The 22,235-nt window shown below is 48.8% G+C and overlaps 4 protein-coding genes across 4 annotated transcripts; 2 read left to right on the top strand and 2 right to left on the bottom strand.

Annotated features, from left to right (window-relative positions):
• The first annotated feature begins 9,829 nt into the window (after window positions 1-9,829).
• BCR38DRAFT_431124 (uncharacterized protein) lies at window positions 9,830-10,783 on the top strand. The gene has a single exon (XM_040860080.1). The coding sequence runs from the start codon at window positions 10,076-10,078 to the stop codon at window positions 10,571-10,573; it is 498 nt and encodes a 165-aa protein (XP_040716002.1). The 5' UTR covers window positions 9,830-10,075; the 3' UTR covers window positions 10,574-10,783.
• A 9,097-nt stretch (window positions 10,784-19,880) lies between these two features.
• BCR38DRAFT_185531 (uncharacterized protein) lies at window positions 19,881-20,605 on the bottom strand. Its single transcript, XM_040853965.1, has one exon. The coding sequence runs from the start codon at window positions 20,504-20,506 to the stop codon at window positions 20,054-20,056; it is 453 nt and encodes a 150-aa protein (XP_040716001.1). The 5' UTR covers window positions 20,507-20,605; the 3' UTR covers window positions 19,881-20,053.
• A 100-nt stretch (window positions 20,606-20,705) lies between these two features.
• Window positions 20,706-21,182, top strand: BCR38DRAFT_484323 (Mss4-like protein; the record flags this gene model as incomplete). Its single annotated transcript, XM_040863731.1, has 1 exon — window positions 20,706-21,182. One exon carries the CDS (start codon window positions 20,706-20,708, stop codon window positions 21,180-21,182), a length of 477 nt encoding a protein of 158 aa, XP_040716000.1.
• Window positions 21,183-21,335: 153 nt separating this feature from the next.
• On the bottom strand, window positions 21,336-22,083 carry BCR38DRAFT_457164 (uncharacterized protein; the record flags this gene model as incomplete). Its single annotated transcript, XM_040862009.1, has 2 exons — window positions 21,336-21,746; window positions 21,994-22,083. 2 exons carry the CDS (start codon window positions 22,081-22,083, stop codon window positions 21,336-21,338), a joined length of 501 nt encoding a protein of 166 aa, XP_040715999.1.
• Between the last annotated feature and the right edge of the window lie 152 nt (window positions 22,084-22,235).

Below are 22,235 nucleotides of genomic sequence, written 5' to 3'. Positions count from 1 at the left end.
AGTCAACGTTGATTAATAATAGCGTTCAGAGGCATCAAGACAGCTCTACGACGCATATTATTCATTCAATTGACTCGATTGCAAAGGCTACGCATGCAATGATGCAAGAGAATGTTATCTTGCGTCGCGAGAACGAAGAGCTTCGTGAGACTAACCATGTGCTAAGCAAACGTCTCAGAACCAAAAACAAGCAAATCCAGTATGGTGGGCCACTTAATATAGAAGATGCACAAGTTCTACGGGCTATTAGGGGTGATACGGGTTTAGAAAGTGAGGAAGAGGGTGAAAGTAGTCGTCCTACAAGGAGGAGGGCAACGGGTGCTAGGCGCTGTGGCATTTGCGGAGGAACTGGACATAATGCGCGAACTTTTCAGGCAGATGTAGAAACAGATAATGAAAAGAATTCTGATTAATTTCTTGAATGAATACGGGTTGTTGTTGATCTATCTAAGATTAAAGGTTGGGAGGTCGTGAAAAGTTGGGCAAAGACCCGTGTGGGGCATTGACCTGTGGGTGACGTTAACCTATTTGTTTTAACCACGTTTGTATACTCCCTTATAGAAGCCCACGGCTTATCAAGCCAGTGGAGTAGACTAGCTACTATAGGTGAAAAAGGGCAGGGGCCTCTGCCTTTATAATTACTGCTAGGCTGTTAAGGCCTAAGCTATAAGTTACTTCCGTCTCGCTTTTACCTCCATAAATACTGAAAAAGTTCCCTCGCACTATAGCTATTACTAGTACAGATACCAATTTCTCGTAGCTATTTTCTTAATAGCTAGGTAGTTAAGTAGCTCTTTCTTATATTACCAAGATGTGACAGGCTAGAACTATAGGCATCGTCGGCGATAATAATTTCAACTAGTACGGAGCAATAGTGCAAATCTGGACACACAGACCACTCAGCATCCGCTCGTACGTTCGAGCATCTAACGATAGAATCTTTTACCGAGTACCAGCGATTTATTAGTGACGATAAATCTATTCGGCTCGCAGTTACAGCAGATAAGTACCCCAAGTCACGCAGTGAGAAGAGCACGACCACTTCCGAATCTACGCGTAATAGCAACTATAAAAGGCTCGACAGACAGTCTTATGAAGACAGCGACTATCGCACCAAGGACGGTAAGGAAGATCGTCAACGCTAGCGCCAATGATCCGAAGATCGTGAGCCTCACTCTCGGCGCCGCCGTCAAGATTAAAGCAAGCCCCAGAAACAACAGGAAGAAGATCAACAGCACCGCCGCCAAAGTACCTACCAGAAGTGCCTTAAAGTCCTCCCTAACCGCAATAGCTGTATAAGCCACGTCATAGCCAACTACTATCAACGCTAGAACCAACAGAGCCCCAGAAGCCAGAAGATCACCAACTTCAAGTAGCCATCCTACAGGCCTAAGTGCGTTCGCTTCGATCAACAAGTCCGCCGTCCCCATATTCATCTCCTCCTCCGCCGCCGCCGTTAACAACTACACTAGTGAAGGCGATGGGAATAGCTTATCGCTAGAGATCCCACAATCGCCGCCACAATCAACAAAGTCGACTTCGCCGAACCTACCGCCGCCAACCTCATCAACAACGCCACAACTAGCGCTAGTCACACCAGACAAGCCACTACGAATATCATCATCTCCTTCGCCTCCAGGCAGTACCTAAGAATCAGGGACACACAAGCCCAAGCCGAGCCGCTGCCACTACTGTCAAGAATCTTTTCAGTCAAGAAACCAGCTATTTGAGCCGTACAAGTGGCACGCACTACCGCCAGCGCCAGCCAAAGTCACGATCCCCTTCACAATTAACAATTCCCTCGCCTTCACCTTCTGATTATGTCAAGCCCCGTATGAATCACACTAAAGCGAATACATCCTCAAGAGCACTGCCCCGGATGCCGTCAAAGGTATCAGTATCGGTAGCCCCGTCACAGCAGTTGCCGGCGCCTTCAAAGTCGGAAATACAGCAGCTAGCAACATTAATGCAATAGTAAGGGCAGAATGGATGTCCAGGGTCGAGGTCACCAGGCATTTCATAGATAGACAGTCTCTACTTCAGTCATTAATTTAAGCATCAATCTAACCTACTAGTGAGGCTTATCAAACCTTAATATCAACTTCCCTCTTGTATATGTAATTCCTTTTTCCACACATACCCAAGTTAAGAGCCCCACTACCTACTGCTCAGTTAGTTCATAGTAGGACTTGCTTGTGAACGCAAACCCAGCCACCGTTCTACCCTCAAAAGTAGAGCAGTTGTTACACTGTTCTCAGATGGTCGAAGGTCCCTTTGATATCCCGAATTATAGTAGTTAATACTGTAATTTAGTGAGGAGATCGGCCTATGGGATTTCAGCTTCGAGTAGTCCTCTTTATTAGCATTAGGTAGTATTAGGATAAGTGCTTTCCTCCAGCGAAGCGGATGGTAGTCTAAATTAAATAGGCCCGAGTAGGCTTTAAACAATACAGCGAGGATTGCTCTATTAAGGGCGTTCCTATAACCTATGTTTAGGAGGTAAGAAATGGATGGTTCTGTATTCTAGTCACGTGGCCAGTGCATGTCTGAGGCTATACTACTATATTTAGCCCTGCCTTCCCCTGCAACTTGATCGTTGTCTATCATCAGTATCATCACCAATACAACGTTCTTGCCTGTATTGCCCACACATACCAGATCTGCTCTGGAAAAAGACTCACGAGCTCCCATACCGATAATTTAATCCGCCTACACACTTATAATATATGTTATTTCCGGGACATGGCTGTATCTGTTTATAAAATGAAAGCCGATATAAGTGGAATTTGTAATAGAGATGGCCAAAACCCACGTCATCAGTTACGACGCCAACCCGTTCATAGTTAATACAATGATATATCGAGAGACAGAGCCGTCTTAGACTCGTAGAATTACCTTTGCTGTACCCAGCTGTGGGATTTTCAACATATTCCGCTTCGGCATTGCCGATACGTCGTGGAGGACTGCAAAGGCGACACCCACGAGACCCTGAAGTCAGTACCAGCTAATTGCGTAAACGACTGATAGATCGCTTGGGTCACATCCGGCAATTCAGTTTCCCCTACAGGGAATGAATAAACTCCTCCCCCTAGTACCCCCAAATCGATTCGGATGTGGCTGGATTTGCCTCCTCGTGAAAGCAAAGGCCATATAGCAATCACCTTGAAACTGCAGGCGACAGGGTTCGGGACTGCCTTTCGAAGAAGTTCCCATTCATTGGGAAAGTGGGCGAAGTTTGTTGAGGAGATGAGTAAATAAATTGTTGTTGGACCGGAAATCTTAAAAATACCGGTAGCATGTCAGTGTTGGTAGTTTGAGGTAGACAACGCGTAGAGAGCCAAGGAATGCAACTTACTGTGATATGTGATCTAATACCGGAGCACCTGTCTCAGAGCGCCAATAGTGGCATTCCTTTGCCATCATAGGCGAGACAGCTATCTGGGAAGCAGCAATAAAATCTTGGCTATACACCTCTTGGGCATCCGGAGTCTTGCTTCTGGCTGTTCTTCGGACTCAGTCAAACCAGTACAATCAAGTTTCCGATCTTCAAAGCAACAGGACTAGTTCTTTCGGTGCAACGGTTGTGGCAGCGGGACCGTGTCACAGAGAAGAGCTCAATCTGTGAATAAAACCACGGCAATGATCCATCCGAAGCTCCGAGAGATCATCGATATCATGATAGCCGCGGGCGATGCCAAGAGCGCATCACTCAAGTACTGCGATGGCGAAAATGCCAGCTTGCCAATTGGCAGTGGGTAAGGTGTCTTTGCCGGAGACGGAATTTACCCGTCAATGCCGTGTGACTATACTACTCTCCTCGTATGATTATCCCAATCTTCTGGGAAACGTAAACACGAAGATGAACAGTGCGGCCTTACCTCGGGTAGGATGTATGGCAGTGTCCATGCTGCGCCAGCAAACGATGGTGCTTGCCATGAAGCAGATGCTGGTCAATAGGAGAAAGGCCTTGGAAAGGGATTCACGCAAGGTAAGAGCTGCGGGGGCCACGCAACAGACTTGATGCCGTGCCAGAGATGGGGGAAGCGTATACATGCGAAAAAGTGAGAAATGAGATGGAAAGTCGCGATTTTGACGCTCCAACGGAAGAGATAGCAACTGGCCCGTTGAGGTGTCGCGATCGACATTCGCAGTAGTAATGTGAAATCCCACCTCCTATTAATCCGACACCGGCTCCCGGAATGGGCAGTCCGAGTAGCCTCTGGCAACCCGAGGAACTTTTGTTTTTCACCTTATCCTCCTGCAGCTGATACTGCAATTCCTGCTGGTCTGCCACATGGCTGATCTCATCATGCTTTGCCAGGCTGGACGCAGTGGATTACGAAAAGTTGGAGGCGGCAAGGTGATGGCTGGAACAGCGACATCACTACCATAGAAGCAAGCCTTCGTGCCCAACCATGCCGTCTCTGGGATTGCAAGCACACTGAGCCATGGTGCAGTAGGGCTCGATAGTCGCAGAATTCCAGAAGCCTTTCACACAAGCCTAAACATTTGGTGGTGGGGACGCTACCTGGCAAAGTGGGTGAAAGCAACCAGCCTGCTTAGCTCAGTGTGGTATTGCACCTCTCCAGGCATGCAGATGGTTAGCGTGTCACCGCGCCCATAGCACCTGGTCTTCCCCTCGTTTTCAATGCGGTGAAGGGTAATGACACGCTTGTGCAAGCAAAATGGTACTTGACTTCCCACACGATTCATATGCGTTGATCAGTCGCTTAAAACAGGGCATCTCCTCCGCTAACGACTTACATGCCTGGAGAGCGGAGTTTCCGTGCGTAATCGATGTTCCGAGAAAGTCTTGGCAGCGGTTATGGTGATATGGAAATCGCTATATACAACTGTCTCGGAAAGGCTAGGATCTCCACAACTCCGAGCCTCCATCCCGGCGATAGGAGAACTCTGGAGCATTGATCAATCTGGTTCCGGTATTTATCATCTATGATAGTGATGGGTAAAAAGCGCCAGGAAAGAAAAAGCCAACGCTGATTAGCGTTAGGCGATCGACATTGGCCAGACGCTTAGTTACGATCTGCACTTCTCCAAATGATGGAACCCGCCGTGCTGCAACCGTGAGCTTCCACTCTCCCACGACGGTGTGTGGTTTTCTCGGAGCTTGTGCCTGCGCGAAACACGCCACCACGATAATCGCACATGCTTAGTTCGACCCGAAAATAGTCCAAACACACAATCCCCCTTTGTCGTTCGTCAGCCGTTCATCAGCGCGGCGATGAATCAACATGAACGGCTGCAAGAGAAAGGCAGACATTGCCATCGACACGGACCTGAGCGTGGTTCTTGACATGCGCCACCGACTTTAACCTGACTGTGGATACACAGAGGTCACATTTTCGATATTATGCCTCCCGCTACCAGTCCAATTGAGCCGCGCTAATACCCGATTTTCCGTTTGCGCTATCGCGATTGCAACGCTGGGCCCATCGAGGCAATATAGGTAATATATGCTTGCTCCATCGGACCCTCGCTTGACACGGTGAGAGATTGGTGCGAGATTTCTATTGACACCCTGCGGCATGGTTATTCTGCCAAATTGCGTTGACACAGCACGTCAATATTGTGCCTTTGAAGTATAGAATGCCGGCCACAGATCTATCATGTCATTAGATTACGCCAAGCCCACACCCCACGCAGCTTTGCACCGAGGCGTTCCTGTGCATGATTGGCTATAATGCTAGATAGGATCGCAGTCTGCCCCTTGCTTACCCGACCTGTCTCAGCTAGAGGCTCCACTACGACCTTGTCCAAAACTGCCTTCTGTTTTTGTTGAGCCGTCAGGGGTACCGTACCGTGGTATCAACATTGGGAGCTAGGAGGCTTGTGCAGATTTCTTTCTTATTTTGTGTTTCCTCCGCTAAACATGTTCGCTGCAGCATCATTACAGCAGGGTCTAGCGCCGGCTGTTTGATATTTCTTCCACTAATGCACACACGTCCATCTCGTCGGCCCGTCGAAGGAAAGGGATACGTAGCGTGTTCCTCGTAAGCAGATCTCAATCATTTCCAAACCCGGCGGTTGTGCGGCATGGCTGCAAATGCTGTGATATCGATGTAGAACCCGACGCAGAGGTGCCTTGCCTTGGTCTGCGCTGGCCTGCCTAGCTCGTCACCCGCGAAGAAGCGCTAGTCATAGATAAGACCCTGAACAATGTGGAAACGAACGAGAAGTGACTGCCGATCACCTCGACTACTGTGATTCCGCAACACCACGCTGAGGTCCAGCCGTATATAAGTGGGCGTGAGTTGCCCACCCTCCTTTGCTTTTCCTCTTGAGACTTCAGCCAGGCAATTGTCCATCTCGCCCTCCCGACGCAAACCCAACTTTCGTTCAACCTGTCCCTCCCACGTCAGTCGCTCGAATAGTCTTTTGCCTACCATGGCTCGTTTCGCCTTCGCACTGCTGGCTGTCTTCGCCATGCTGTACACCGCTGCTGCCATGCCCACCAATGTCTTGCCGCGTCTCTACAATAGCACGGCTGCCGCAACAAACGTCCGTGTCGCGGCACACTACAACACCACCACCACCACCACCCTGCCTCTGACCAAGCGCGACCCTAGGGACTACCCCATTGCCCGCCTGAACCTCCGCGTGCCGGGACAGGAGTAAAGGGGAACTATTCCATGCACACACGCACAGCATGATGACGGCGTTGAATCAACTGGGTCTGGGTTGAGACGTTAAGCTGAAACCGCCTGGTCGGGAACATCTGCGCGGGAATTCAACTCATGAATACGACTTTAATTTCAACTTCGACTTCGACTATAACGACTACAACTGAATGACTCAATGCGGTTCATGCCTCATCTTGGCAACGAATCCTTCAACTGGGGTTTATTTTCTTTGGAGGGATACGACTTGAGACGCCCAGTCGGGCAGGATGAGTGCAAGGGACGATGTTTTAGACGAATTGATGGAAATTGGGGGTTGGCTAGAAGCCACCTTGGGGTTTCGGAAGAATATACCATTCTACTATAATTGGGCATGACAATCACAACCACGAACCCGCCGATACCACGTGCGGGTCCAAATGCCAAATTCATACCACGTCCTTTTTTTCTATTTGACAAACAATATATGAGTGTGATCAACTTTCCTCTGGAATAATGTCGCCTCACCCAATTAACTTACATAATTATATAAATTGAATCCTTCATTTCTCGAGATCTCGATGGGTTTCCCAGACATAATTCAAACCATGTTCTGCATTCCGCCTCTTGCAGAGAGCTTCCGCACTATACCTCGTCTAGGACTGGAGGAGGTACGAAGTGCAGGAGCCAGTAATAAGATCTACCACTATACCTATATGTTAATCTGTTTTGAAGTTTTGAAAGATATCCAATTAACCTTGGGCTGATCCCCACTGGGTCACAGCGTTTCGGATTAAGGCCCGACAAATCCACCTCCTTCCCAATTGCCAAGACTAATAAGCTTATTAAGGTGGGCAGACAAGTTGGAATATCCGCCCCAATAGTATGGTTGCATATGTGCTTAGAGCATTTCCACAAAATAGTATTGAAAAAAGGAGGAAGAAGTCAAAGAAATTCGACTTCCGAGTAGTGGCAGAGTATTACTTAGCGAGTTCTGATTGAATGCGGTTTGTCTTGAAGTCGATAGATCAGGCCTGACGCATATCTCAAGTTGCTAAGGAGTTGTAACTATCCTGATGTCTTGCGTGGTCTCTGCTATACCCCGAACGACAATATACTGAAACATGCTGGCCGTGTCAAAGAATAAGGCTCGCCCTGCCAGTTTCCCTCTTCATATGGAATCTCGCGGCATAACCCAACATTAAAATCTGGTGCTTGAGTTGAATGCTTACACTTCGGTGGGCAAGTGTAGCATCTGAGGTGCCATCGATACATTGTCTTATAGTGCTACAGAAAACGACATGTGAAATGCGATAAGGGCAGTCCTCCATGCTAGCCATGTGTCAAGTGACAGGGCTTTTTCGATGTCTAGGAGGGGAGAATGAAGGCTAACAGTTCACCTTCGGGCTCCTGCAGGGTTTTTCGGAAAGATTGTTATCTGGGTAGATTGTGCTCAGCTTCTTCCAACTGCAATCATCCAGTTCTTGACCACAAATGTAATATGACTATTTTGCGGCTGTGGGGAGACATCCCGGGCTCTGTCTTACCCTCAAGAATATATACGACGTCCATCGCTCAGTTCGGCCATAAAGGACCCTATTCGTCCATTACGCTATGATGGCATTGGGTTGCATTAAAATTGCCCTGGAGAATGATCTCACCAGTAGAACGTTCCTTTACGTCAAGTGAGAGAGTGTGTACCACAGGAACGCCCTAGGAAACTACGGTCGTGCCATGAAGCTGGTGAAACTAGGTGAAACTATAGTGGCGGAGGAAAGCAGCATCCTGGACGCAATCTTACGCTGTATCTTACTAGTTGCCTTCGAGGCGCTCAACAACAATCACTGCGCTATACTTTAGCAGATCCACCACCGTCTGTCAATTATACGGGACTACCTTATCTCCCGACTAGGGCAAGAGTACAAAGCTGGCATTAAGTCATCCGTTCTATCGGCTCGATTTCTGCGCGTGGTCGATGTGCATGCTAAGCCTGGGACGGCCCGCCCCGGCCTTGCTATCTGTAAACCAGTGCCACGGATCTGTCTCAAACATTGCCGGCTTCGTTCACTGTCACGCAGCGCTTCGCCCTGAACTTCAGCCGCAAGCGCAAGCCACAGGTACCAAACTCCCCAACTATAAATCTTATACTTCTTTAGATTAAATTTTCCTGCCATGCACCAAACTGGCAGGAGTACCGCCGTCCTTACCTATAAGTCCTTGATCGCTGGCACCAATCCCTCCAGTCTCTGTACGATATTGCTAGGAAGAATAAAACATGAAGATCTGAACACGTACCTGCAGACCTGCAGCATCCAATTGCACTACATTTAGACCTACTGCGCTCCTTCTTCGCCTCGTCGTCTGATTACGTCGTTCTGCACGGCTCGCCGAGCAATTGCTCTCATATGCCACATACGAAGACTCAATTGAGCCCTTCACCATCGACAGGGATCCGATGCCCGCTTTCTTCGTCGACCAAATGCGCTCGCCTGAACCCCGAAAGCAGGCTCTGGATTTTTCGGCACCGTTCCCAGGCCGTGATGGGGCGTAGGGTAGTAGAACGGCTTATACGATTAGTGCGTGGGGTCATAGGCTGGAGGAGTATGTAAGGTTGCTGCGAACATTGGCGGAAGATAAGGAATCGGAAGAAGGGTTTTTAATGAGAAGTGGTTGGGGATATATGTGCATGCGGAGCATTGAGATGGGGTGACGGGCGGTGGTATAAACGCGTTGATGTGCTTTTTGGAGGAGTTTCGGTGGATGGCAGAGTTGGGAAGGGTAATTGCATTCCAAATAGTTGCTCATCATGAAGTCTGATACGAGACTCTAGCCACGGTAGCGACAGTCATCCCCATAATTCAACATTCAAAGTCCCAATGGAACTGAAACTTGAATATGGATTCGGTTTGACTTGGAATTTGATTTACGCATTTCTTCTGTCCATGCTCGTACAATAATGATGTAATTCTCATGTCCTCGTGAACGAAGAGCAGGGTAGCCCGTATGAACCCCAGACGCACCGGAGCTGACTCCGGATCCATGTCAAGGATCTCACGGATCTCTTTGCGGATGAGATTGACTGTCGCTTGCGCTGCCTCAACCATCTAATTAGGCGAGACAGGGATTGATGACGCACGCTTGGCAAGGCCTTCACACCCTTATCGCGATGAAATGGCGTCAACTGACTTCACTTGCTTCCTGGCTGTTGGGAGAATTTACGGAACAACCACGAAGCCGGAGTAGCCAAGAAGGAAACCAGGGTATTGGCATCCGTCCTATTAATGGTCGAGTCTCGCTTGCTTCCACGTTGAAACCACGTCCAAGTTTTAAGCCGCCCTCATCGTTGTGTCCCTAATAATCAGCAAGCTAGCCAACAAGTTCACGTAAAACGTCCCATTTAGTACTATTTGGTCTCCTTTTATAGGATACACGCTGGGAAATAACTTGAAATATGCACAATGACCATCAATTCCAAAGTTGTCCGCACCCTCACGAGCTGCCGACCGACACCTAGCATCATCAGACCCCTGCGTGCAGATTGGGCAACTGTCAACAAACCAGATCAAGTCCACCCACACGTTAGGGCATTCCAGACCATACCATCACGCTGTTCCAAATCGGCCAACCCAGACGTGTCCGAATGGGAGACGGTTGCACATAGCGCAGAGCCGCCACAACAGACAAACGAGGATGCTGGCCGCAAGAGATTTGCCGACTTCGACTTGGCAGGGAAGACCTTCATCATGACCGGCGGCGCCAGGGGTCTCGGGTTGGCTCTCGCAGAAGCGCTGGTCGAAGCCGGAGGCAAAGGCAAGCTTTGTGCTTACCCAAGCCTTTCCCGAGACTCATTCCCGAGACTCATAAAATTCAGTATACTGTCTGGACCGGGTCCCGACCAGGGAGACGCCTGGGAACAAGCCCGAGCCCGCGCCGTGTCGGAATGGGGCGGGTGTTGAAGAATTTTGAGGAAGTGCCCGGCTTGAGGGAGAAGTGCGAGAAGGAGAATATGATGGGACGGCTTTCGGAACCGCATGAGTTTAAGGGGGCGGTTTTGTTTCTGGCGAGTAGTGCGAGCAGCTTCATGACGGGGAATAATTTGGTGATTGATGGCGGGCATACCGCCTGGTAGGGTTGGGTTTGCTGGGAGGAGTCACATGGGATGGGATCAGTTGCAGGAGGTTGCCTGTCGGGTTATCTTGATTATAGCCAACAGATAACCATGTGTAAAAATGAGCCGCTAATTTTGAAACATACTGTTTGAGTGTAGCGCCCGTGGCTTTTGTCAACTTCGTTGTTATTTTGGATTTGCTGAAGTCTTACTACTGTGTCTTCTGTTCTACTGTATTTTTACATTTTAACCCCAGTGTCGAAAAGGCCTTTTCAAATGATACCATCACATCTTTACGAATTCTCTTCAAGTGAGTTGGGTCTGGACCAGTGTAGCATTCGCTTACGCGTCCCTGCCCTCGTTCCCTTGTTTCACCTTTTCCCTCCACATCAGTAAAGCAAACCCCAGGAAGACCATCTTCAGAACATAATCGAGGGCTCTATCTGTATTAGCCCCAGTCGGGTTACTCGGATAGAAACTCCTCGTCGTTATCTAATTTTGTTAACTATAATTCTAGTTATCTACGATAACGTAGTCCACAAGCGAACGGGTCACCCAATCGAACGGGTCACGCCCATAGCAAAAAATAGAACTAAACTTCCTAACTTTACCACGCAACTAATTCTCGATGGATTCTGCTCAAAAAGAATCTTAATTACTTCTTGCAACTCTGGCTATCAGAAATGACTCAACACTTAGTATCCGACGTGCTGCAACAATCTACAAAGTCTCGAATACTACTCTCCAGGCGCGTCTTCAAAAACGTCAATCACGTCGCAATATCGAAGCCAACGGTCGGAATTTAACAAAACTAGAAGAAAATACGATTTTTCAAAGGATAATTGAGCTAGATTCGCAAGCATTTCCTCCCCGGCTAAGTGCTGTTGAAGATATGGCAAACCGACTGCTACGCGACTCGCATATCACAAAGGAGGACTTTCTTCCGGCATTTTGCGACGCGTTCAAGAAGAGCCTGACCGAAAGCAATATTCGTGCAGGCTTTAAAGGGGCTGGGCTTGTGCCTTTAAGCCCAGATATTGTTATTGAGAAGCTGGATGTGAAATTACAGACTCCAACGTCCTCCCGGCCCCCTACGCGGGAAACCCTTCCTTGGGCTTCTCGGACGCCAAACAACCCAACCGAGGCTACTTCGCAATCCGAATTTATTAAATCTCGAATTGCCAGGCATCAAAATAGTTCCCCAACGTCAATTTACGATGCTATCGATCAGTTTTCGAAAGGAGCGCGGAGTATTATGCATAAGATGGCTTTACTCCAAACTGAGGTCGCCGAACTTCGAGAGGCAAATGCTCTAATTAGCAAGCGGCACAGGGCCAAAATAACACGAGTACGGCTTGGAGGATCACTTAATTCACAAGACGTACAATGTCTTCAAGATCAAAAGGACGTTGCGCAGCAAGTACAGCAGGAAATGCGTGGAAATAGCGCTGGATCAAATCGTGGCCAGCCACGGCAACGGCGCTGTGGCGTATGCGGGAAGACCGGACATAATGCGCGAACCTGTCAGGTAGAGATAGAATCATCTGGGCAAGAGTATTCTGAGTAGTTTTAATTGATTTACGGCGTTGTTGTTGCGAAATCGTGTTGAATTCCATGTTTTGCTAGTTGGCGTGACCCGTTTGGTTGGGTGACCCGTTCGCTTGTGGACTACGTTATATCGCTTAGGAATACCCCTATAATCCCTTGCCTTTCCTATTAACGAGATTTTCCCTATCTCTTTAGATACTATACGTTACTCACAAGTAAATATATATAACTACTTCCTAGCGTCATAATATTTGGCTAACGAGTATCTTGCAAGATACCAAGAGTCTAACTTTAAGAGCTAATATCTAATATCTGTATTCGTTATTATCATCAAGTCTATTTAAGATATTGATTCCTACTTGTGAGATTAGATAATATTTGGCGAATCATTTCCACAAAAGGTGTTCGTCGCACGAGACTAGATTTACGGATGGAAGTTTCTTCAATACACAACTTCCTAGAATAGTTCCACCTACATACTTCAGTCCGAATGTCACGAAAAGGGAGGGGGACCCACTGGTTAGGTGAATCCCATTCAATTAGATACTATAACGTTGCGCACTGCTGCATTATAGCATCCTCCCCCCTAGGTGCACGCATCACCGAATCACCTTCCTCAGCACCCAGCCTTACATAACTTTACAAGTAGCTGCGCGTTATAATATATTAACCCTGTAAAGTTAATTCGTTAAAAAACGATGAAGAGCGAGATCCTATAGGATTGATCACTGCTTATCGTGTGCTCCTCTCCGTCATCCACACCTTAAGCATGGTAGACCCACCTTCACGAAGAACGGTGCCTTATAGATAATCGACTCATAAATAATAGGCACTATTCGGACGGTTCCTTCGTGACACTCGACCGAGTGGGGTCGCTGGGCACTGCCTCGGTCTCCTATATATAGGGTTCCAACGCGGCATAGCGTTCGAGGAAACACTCGTGCTCAAGTTGGGTGGTCTCATAGTTGGCAGCGCGGCCCAAGACTACATCTCTTAGATATTTGAGCCAGCTCGCCGACAGGATGCCCATGCTAGAAGTTGTATCGCTTTTTCCATCTTCCACTGTTCGCCTGCGTTAGTTACGCTCATGTGAGGATCCGTTCCCTCGCCGCCCTGTGCCGAGGCGCGGTAGTCTGTTGACTTACCTCGAGCCCATTTTGCCGTTCCCGGCCTTCTTGCTAAGCTGGGAGCCTCAGGGCCCGTTTCGCCTGTTCTTTTACTCTCCGCCATTGGACTCCGCTCCTGTCCGCCTGCGTCTTCATGTTTCATTGCATTCTGCCCAAATGCGTGTTGAGACCGAGAGTCGGCACCTCGGCTGTGGTACGGATTGCGATAGCAGTAGATTGTTGGCACTGGATGGAAGGGTAAGGTGGGTTCTAAAGTTGAGGCAGGTTATAACGTACCCTCTTCTGTCAGCACCCTTTCATCTAAGTATTACCCTGTAGCTATAGATAAGATAGATAAGATAAGATAACAGCTATAAAAAAGCTTTGCCAGGCCAGAATAGCTGACTTGGCTTTCCTCTCCCAATACAACAACTCACACCCCATCTGCACTTGCATCAGGTATGCTGGACCTGGGGTAAATTAAAGTGAGTCGGAGTTAGGCTGGAGCCATGGTAGACGCCTCGCTCCTTCCTCTTCTAATACTATACACGTAACCTGAACAAACTGTTCTATCCGAACACCCGACGAGTCTTAACCCCCACGGACCCACTATTATCATAACGCTAGTACAGTAGACTTTTCTATCATTCCCAAAATACCACTGGGCCTGGGCGGGACTGCCGCCCTGCTGAGTCACCGATGGCCTCAAAGCAGGTCAGGAAGCTATATAAGGCGTAGAACAGGGCCTCGACGCTCACGAGGACAACATTGAACAAAGTGCAGTATTCGTGGTTCAGCCCCAGGTTATAGCAGATAGTAGCGTTGCCGATCAGTGATACAGAGATCGGCAGGGCGTCCACTCAAGTTCGTCTCAAATCCAGGCAAGTACTCATGTACACAGGCGATCCATAGCTCGCGGAGCCGGCTCTTCGGACTTCAATGATAACGTCATGAGTGCATGGGGGTTAGTCAGGATGACGAAGGAGCTGATCTATGACTAACATGTCATTGACAAGTATCATTAAGGAACAGATATGATTGCTCAGATAATCTCAGACCATTCGACTTGATGCATCGTTTAGACTTGGAAGACACACACAAATTCTGGGTTGCTTGATCGCTTCAAGTTTTGCTACTACACAGGACTCCAATCTGAATGCAACACTGTGGCCCGAACAACAGTACTCCAGAGCCCCTGTCCATGCTAAGATGTGGAGGACGTGGGTATCTATGCAGTATGGTTGAGTAGGTATCACGACTTAGCCAATCATATTGCCAACTCTGTGGCGAGCACAGCCGAATCGGATACTGCTCTGCACGTGGAGACGGTGCCGGGGAAATTCGAGTATACTCACTGATAACCCGCCAATAGACTACTGTCGAAGTCAAGTTTATACCCAAATACTGTGAGACGGTGACGATACACCTTAGCGACGGTTGACGTTTCATAAATTGAAACTAATGCCCAAAAATCAAGGAGGCGCCCCCCCTCAATGCGTATTTATCGTAACATTGAAAACCGGGGGATAAGTCTTGGGATTGCTACTATAGTCTTTTACTAGTGGGGACTATACATACCTTGGCGTCACTGTCCTGCATGAAGCCGGATGACGGGAAGAACTTACGCGCCTTGATCAGAATGGGACAAAGTCGTATGTTCAAGCTGCAAATCCCATGCTCGGGGGTTAATAAAACGAGATCTCGAGCTGCAGATAACTGACTTGCCTGCCAAAGTGGAACAAAGACTGGATCGACAACAAGGTCAACTCCTTCCCCGCATCTGTACACTATAAATCGCTTAGCCACAAGGTAGCAATGTGTGAAGCTAATGCTCGTATGCTCAGAAGACAACACGTCACATTTCCGGAGCAAGCCCGCAGATACGATCATCGCAGTATTGTCTAATTCCGACGACTTATCTCAATGCTGTCGTAACCAACGCCTCTTCCATGGGTTGTGTCGGGGAAGTGTAGTTCAATGGGTTTGCTCATAAACCCAATTATTCTACGGACGTCCAAGTCGCGTCAATGCCGTCAAACAATGTCTTTTCAACTCAGGGGCCTTCGCATTGTGGAGTTTTTTCTCTGTGAAAAGGTTATGCAGATCTGGAGTCTATTCTCCAGATCTAATCTTGAATTTTGCATTTTGAATTTGCTCAATCTGTTTTCATGGGAACATCGTGGAATGTAGCCGACCGGCCAAGCGCTCCGCTATTGATTGGCCGCATAATGATTCAAACCACTAGTCCCCAACATATCCACCCTGATTCCAGGAGCCGCTTTCCGGTACTTCCAGTGTGGCAGGCAGATGCTTGGATCCGTCACGTCGTGGGCTGCAATCATGTTTTCTGCCAAATCAGGATGGAAAGGATTCTATGGGTCGCGTGCGAAAGCGCAGGCCAAGACCGAAGCACCTCATAGTCGACCCGGTTCTAGATCTGTCGAGATACCCATTTTTACCCATTTTATCACCCACTTTATGAAAAAAATTGAGTAGGTCATACAGCGCATTAAATGGAACTTTAGTTGGGTCGATGAACAATCGGCCACGATGGTCAATGGCCATGGTAGGCAACGGGCGATGGCTCTCTCCCAAGTTAAAATGGTCGTCTGAGAACTTCGATAATTCCCCCGTCGTTCTCTCCATCCAACAAAAAACTCTCTGTCAACTCCAACCAAGCACCAAAAACACATCATATATAGGTGAAACTTGATATGTCTTCGCCCTCGCAGTCACCTCTGGCCCATATGCAAACGACGACCGCGCCTCCGTACGGTTAGTCCACCGCTCCGATCAAGCTCCAAAAAAGACCGCTTCATTCTAACAGCTCCTCCAGGACTGGTCAGCAGCGAAGGCTCCCCGCCATCATACTTCTCCGCTGGTCACCAAGACCAAACACCGGAACTTTTAGCCAACGAGGAGCTTCAAACGAGTACGTACTCCGAAAATCAACCAAGCCACGCATAACCAAAGGAGCACCTGCTAACGGTCCACCTCGTAGTAACACAAAATATCACCGGCCGAACCAGACACAGACGGGGCAACCTCTCCGAAACCGACTTCAACAACTTCCAGTTGTTCCGTCGGCACATCGGCTACGCCGGATACAACCCCTCCAGCTAGATGTGTTGACGAGAAAAGGGGAAGGGGAATTATGAACACACACTCAACTCCATGGTGATTTTGTTTTACTAGCGCTGCACATGATAATAATTCAACGACAACGACACCGACACCTGATGATGATGAGGATCGGTTTAGAGGCCAGCATCACGAAGCTGGACTTGATTAATACAAACAATTCAACCTTCCCACATAATTGCTGCCCGTAAACTGTTATCTATTCCATTGGTACTTTCAGACACCTTGGGTTTGACACCATTGCTTGTGATACTACCCCGTATTTTCGAGGTCCACCTCGTTGCATGTGACTGGGGCCTCTAGTCTAGCACGGGAGGGCCGGCCCACCCCGCAAGTTTCCTTGCGGGCATGGAATGCTACATTGTGTGCTACCTTGTGTAGAAGTAAATCCTGGAAGGGTTGACTTATCTGATACCCCTAGCCCTGAACCAATCCTAACCCTGTATCACGAGATGCATGTCTCCTCCACTACACCGCTGTTGTTTCCGGGCTGCACTGCTGAATGGCTGATAGAATGCATTAGAAGAGCACGGCTGGATGCTTGTGTTGCCAGGGCTATGTGGACCAACGGCGGGTGCATAGCAGGGCCTTGAAGGAGAAGGACTGAAATCAAGTTTACCCGCAGTGGTGTGGTCGAGGTGAAGATCCAGCAAAGAGTCAAGTATCGTCTGTGGTGTGGACAAGTAGCTTTGCATCCAGATTGAGGGCGAATCAAGGCCCGATCCATGGAATTGTCGACGCGTTTGTGTGGAGCAGTTCCTTCGATCGGTTTAGGAGACGGTCAGTTAAGCGCAGGACTTGTAAGAAGGAGTCTAGGAAAGTGTGGAAAGAGACAAAGATAAGTTGCGATAGATGCAACTAAGAAGTCAAGATGTGCATCAGTTTCTTTATATATATATATGTATCAGCTTCTGTTACGAGCAGATGAACACGGTAGCAGATTCAAGTCTGATACGAGGGAAATCGAAGAGGTGACTTAGTAGAGGAGAAAGACTTTCAAGGGTAACATCAGTCTGGATATAAATCCGTTTAATTGCGGGATGTGAGCCCCATTCCAAGTTTCAAGTTAGGCTTTATGTACAACGTTATAATATACAGGAACTATTTGTCAGATTTAGCCATTTCTTAACTCAGGACCAAGATTTGAGTCAGCTCTTCTTTTTCTTTTCTCTCTATCACCCTCAGGCTACTAATACTAGAAATTACGTTATTCTACATCAGCGTGCATCACTTAGCCGTGGCCGATAGAGAGTTAGAGTGCAAGAGTAACCAGGAGGCCGCACGTATATACAAATGTTAATATAAGAAGCCGTGCCGCTGAGTTGCTGTCTACCTGGGTACTGTGAAATGCAGGCAGAAACAGGAATGATTTGTGTCAATGGCACTTACATGAGTACCTGGGCGAGGGTTACACCGCCTAGGCCAGAGCCACATGTGGCGAAACTGCGATGAACGGGGGACTGAAGACGGGAAACCAGGAACGTACTAACGATGGATTCCAAGCAATTGTATTACGAGGGGAAGGGGGTTGCATGCATTGTGATTACGGACGGAAGGCACCAACTAGCTATGTAAAAGACGTCGATAGCGTATGTGCGTGGTACTGTCCTACTCGCGATGGCGAAGTGCCGGATTGGTATGCAGTCAAACGCTGTATGCGAGGGATAGACAATATCATTGGCCGTGTCGTAGGCCAGGAGTACACCACAAGGACGAATGGGCGAACTAAAAACAGGCCCACAGAACTTCAGGCGCGTCATCGTACGTCTTTCTTAATTTATAAGAACTGTTGTTCGGTCAGGCTTGTGCGACCTCCAGGTTTCCACCTAGCACAGTCGAATATTGTTGTAGCAGCCGACGTTCGCCATGTACCCATCTCTAACTTTCCAGAGTCAGGTCATATCATTGTCCTACTGGATTTCGATTTGGACATTCTGCTTCGCCCCTATTTTTCTGCGTACCGCATTTGGGGCACCGTCTCCCTCATATCTTTCCAAGTCACGCCCTGCTTGCTATGATCGCATCTGCTTCTTTCATCCGACGTCCATTTTGTGGCAGTATATAGCGATCATCGGTCATCGTATTCGAGCTTCAAATTGGGACCCAGTTACGGTGGCGGTCACGAACGCTGTTTTCTGGAGTAGTCAATTCTAGGACGAGATCAACAACAACAAGAATGAAGCCATTGGTACCGCACTGTATTTCCATCCACAATTCCACCGGGGTAATTGTTCTAGACGGTCATGTTTCTGGCTCATGTCGTCCATGGGCCCTCTATTAACAATTTCCTTCAGCGAAACCAGGAGAATTATATGAGGTAGATATACCTCTCTGGCAGGTGATTTTGGTGATGCAAGAGCCTGCACAAGCAATCCTCACAGGTTCATGCCAGCCGGACTGGATGGCTCTGGACCGAGGGTTCCTTTTGGGCTTGCTGCGGTTTATATTCACACTGCCGGGGGATAGAATTTTGTCGTCCGCAATGTCACATGCTCCTGTCTTGGGAGGTTCAATACCACTCATTCGACTAAAGTACAAGTATTGGATGCTGTACACTTCACGCTCTCGGGAGATGTTGGGTTAAGCCCCAGGGACAACCTTTTCATTGAAGTCACCTGTCCTGCCAATATGGCAAGTCTCAATAATGGGTATAAACTAACTAACTCAGTGTATTTTATTATTCTAACACCGTCCTAGATAAGGTGTGGACCTCGAGGGGGTATATAGTGGTTGAATACGAAAACCCACGCTCATCACGTTCCAGATAAGATGCAGCCATACATAAGCGCCCTTGAAGTTTCAACGTCTTGGCAGAATCGTCAAGGCATCCCATAAACCATGCAGGCGGTGGCTCAGTGAAGATACGCGGTTAAGGCCCCTAGAACACGCATCAATCATGTCCATCAGAAGTCATGGCAAAAGAGACGAACAGCTCGTCTGTAGGTTCCTGGGACTTGACGGCTTCGGTTTCATCGTCGTCTTTCGCGACGACCATTACTTCTGAGATGGTGCGGGGTGTAGCTTCATCGCTCCGGCATTGTTTAATGTGGCGCCTGAACGTAGCATCGGAGTTGAGAAGACCTAAAATCCGTAGTCGAGCTGATTCTCCATCTTCGAGAGTGACCGTAGTCTCGTTGACGTCCGAGATCTCAGCCTGCTCCAGCCCGGTCTCTGGTCATTGTAGTTGAGTCCCAGTAGATCCTTTCTGACCGCTGTGCCAATTTGCCCACGGACAGTATCGTGGTCGAATAGAGACAGCCTGATGTACCAGACGTGCTGTTTGGGGTTGAAAGGAATTTCCCACTCGATGGTGGCAAACACAGATTCTGAACTCACCAGTAACGAAAAAGTATGAACTGCTCAACGACAAGTAGGCGACGCTTTGGAGCTGGAAGTTTGTGGCTTTCAGCCTCAAAATCTCGGTTCCATGCTAAGGTGGAACTTGAAGAGTCTGAAGGGACTTGCAGCTTTGGAGAAGACGCCATATATTATGATGAGAATTCGTCTTGGATGGATCGTTGTCCGCAGCCAGGTTACCCAAGTCCAAATGGGAAAGGCCCCAGGAGTTTCATGCACGATTCCAACGGTCGTACAGACAAATGTGCCCAATCATGTTCCAATACTCGGGCCGGGGTTTGCGGCGCGAGTAGCAAGCCCAAGGCCTTTCGACGTCCGCAAGTGCATGGGACCGAGTTGGTGATGTTGAGGTAAGGAATCTCAGAACTGTTGGGCTGCAGATTGACGAAGCGACAACTCGCTGCATGGCGGCTCTCCAGTCTGGGCGGTTCGAAGATGGCGAGGAAATAGATCTCGTCTCTCAATCCACGGGGGAGGTCCAGTAGGTTCAGTCGGGTCTCGAAGCCCATGGACCGAGGATTCGATGCGGTCCCACTCATGGCTGCTGCAAGGTAAGATTGTCGGTTGTCATACTTAGGGCGGAAAATGCAGCCGACCTTTTTCTCCCGTAAGCAAGAACAGGTGGCCATCGCGTGTTATGCGTAAGGGATAAAGGCGCACTGGTGGTCGACAGTGGCTAGCACACCGCTCGTCTTCTTCACATACATATCACGACGACCCCCCCGGCTAGTTCTAGCTCTCTCGGATCACTGGACACATCAAATTACACCCCATGAAATCAGATTGAAGCTACCCCCGGGCCACAATTCATTCATTCACAAAATCCAAATGGACGTTAAATGCGAATGCGGCCGGGTCGCCTTCCCAACCCCACAACCAAAGCCCTGGCATGTGGTCGTCTGTCACTGTGACGCATGCAAGCGTACCACGGGCTCAACCTTTCGCGTCAGCGCCATCTTCAAGACAGAGCTCGGCTCAGGATCAGACATTTTGCTGAACGGCAGCAACGAAAACCAGGAAAGTCTGGTCCGCAAAGCTCCCCGGGCGGCCGAGAGCGGTAGTGTCGTCGAGCGCTTGTTCTGCACTGCATGCGGTGTCTCGGTAGCGGGCCGTCGGTTGGTGGATCATGAACCGGCGAGCGGGGAGTGGCTCAGTATACCGGCGGCGTGCATCGACGGGTTTGACTGGGATTGTCTGCAGGACAAGGACTTAGTTTCGCATTTTTGGACTTCGCGCGCGGTCGGGAAGCTCAGACTGCCGGAGGGGATGCAGCAGTTTGCGCAGAATCCCCCGCATATTGCTTGAGTAGGAGTTCAGATGGGATTGGGTGTCTGGCCCTGAGCTTCTAGTTGAAGGTATAGAGTACAGAATTCGAACTAAGAGGTGGAACCTCATATTTGCAAGAATTGATTAATTTTGTTTCTTACACTGTACACACTCACGACGCCACGACCCATTCTAAGACTCAGTGGGTGTGACCTCGGTGCTAGTGTACTGAGCACAACTCTCCCCCGAAGCATCAACCGTCATCTGTGCCGCATCATCATGCCCGCTGGAACAAGCACCGCTAGTAGCCCTCAGCTCACCACCCTGGAACGTAACCTTCTCGATCCCGCTGGCAGCACAGTCCTCGGCCCGGAAATGAGTACCGTTGAACCCGACACAGGCGTCGACACCCACGAGATCGGCGCGGAAATCAGCAGAAAAACTCCGCTGAACTTGGAGAACGCTCTCGCCGTTGAGAGTCGTGGGCGTCATTTGGCGGTCGGCAGCTTCGTTGACGCAGGCTGCATCGACAATCTCACCGTTGTTGCGGAAGGTGAGGCACTCATTTCCGGGGATTCCCCCAATTTCCTTGAGGACTTGGGTCTGGCCGTCATCTCCATCGCGTTTTCTATACACTAGGAGTTAGCCAGTGCTAGTCGAAGGGTTATATAGTGGGAAGCCAGGAGGTTCGAGTTATAGTTCAGGTCTGAAATGAGATGTATCTGCCCACATGAACAACAGAGGTACCGAAAGGGTGACAAGATAAAATCCCTTACCGGTGACGAGCTAGGACGTTGGCTTGGCGTGCAACAATATCGCTCTTAACAGCCCTCGCAACTGTGTTGGCAACATTGTTGTTTCCATTCTGGTTCCTGTGGCGAGGCTCGACCACCATAGCGGACACCGATACAGACAACACCAAAACGTTGAGGAGCTTCATGATGAATGTGGCTGTGAAATTGAGAACCGGAAAGAGGGATGGACTGTGGCTCAAGTGGTAACTTGTGGGCTATTGTATGGAAGTGTACAAATAATGAAATATGGCGCAGCCACTGAACTGAACGTAGAGAATAAAATAACAAGATAAAGCAA

This window comes from Pseudomassariella vexata (genome assembly GCF_002105095.1).
Source record: "Pseudomassariella vexata strain CBS 129021 chromosome Unknown BCR38scaffold_6, whole genome shotgun sequence".
NCBI classification, from domain to species: domain Eukaryota; kingdom Fungi; phylum Ascomycota; class Sordariomycetes; order Amphisphaeriales; family Pseudomassariaceae; genus Pseudomassariella; species Pseudomassariella vexata.
Note: the sequence above shows the minus strand (reverse complement) of the source record. Positions and strands in the feature narration are given on the sequence as shown.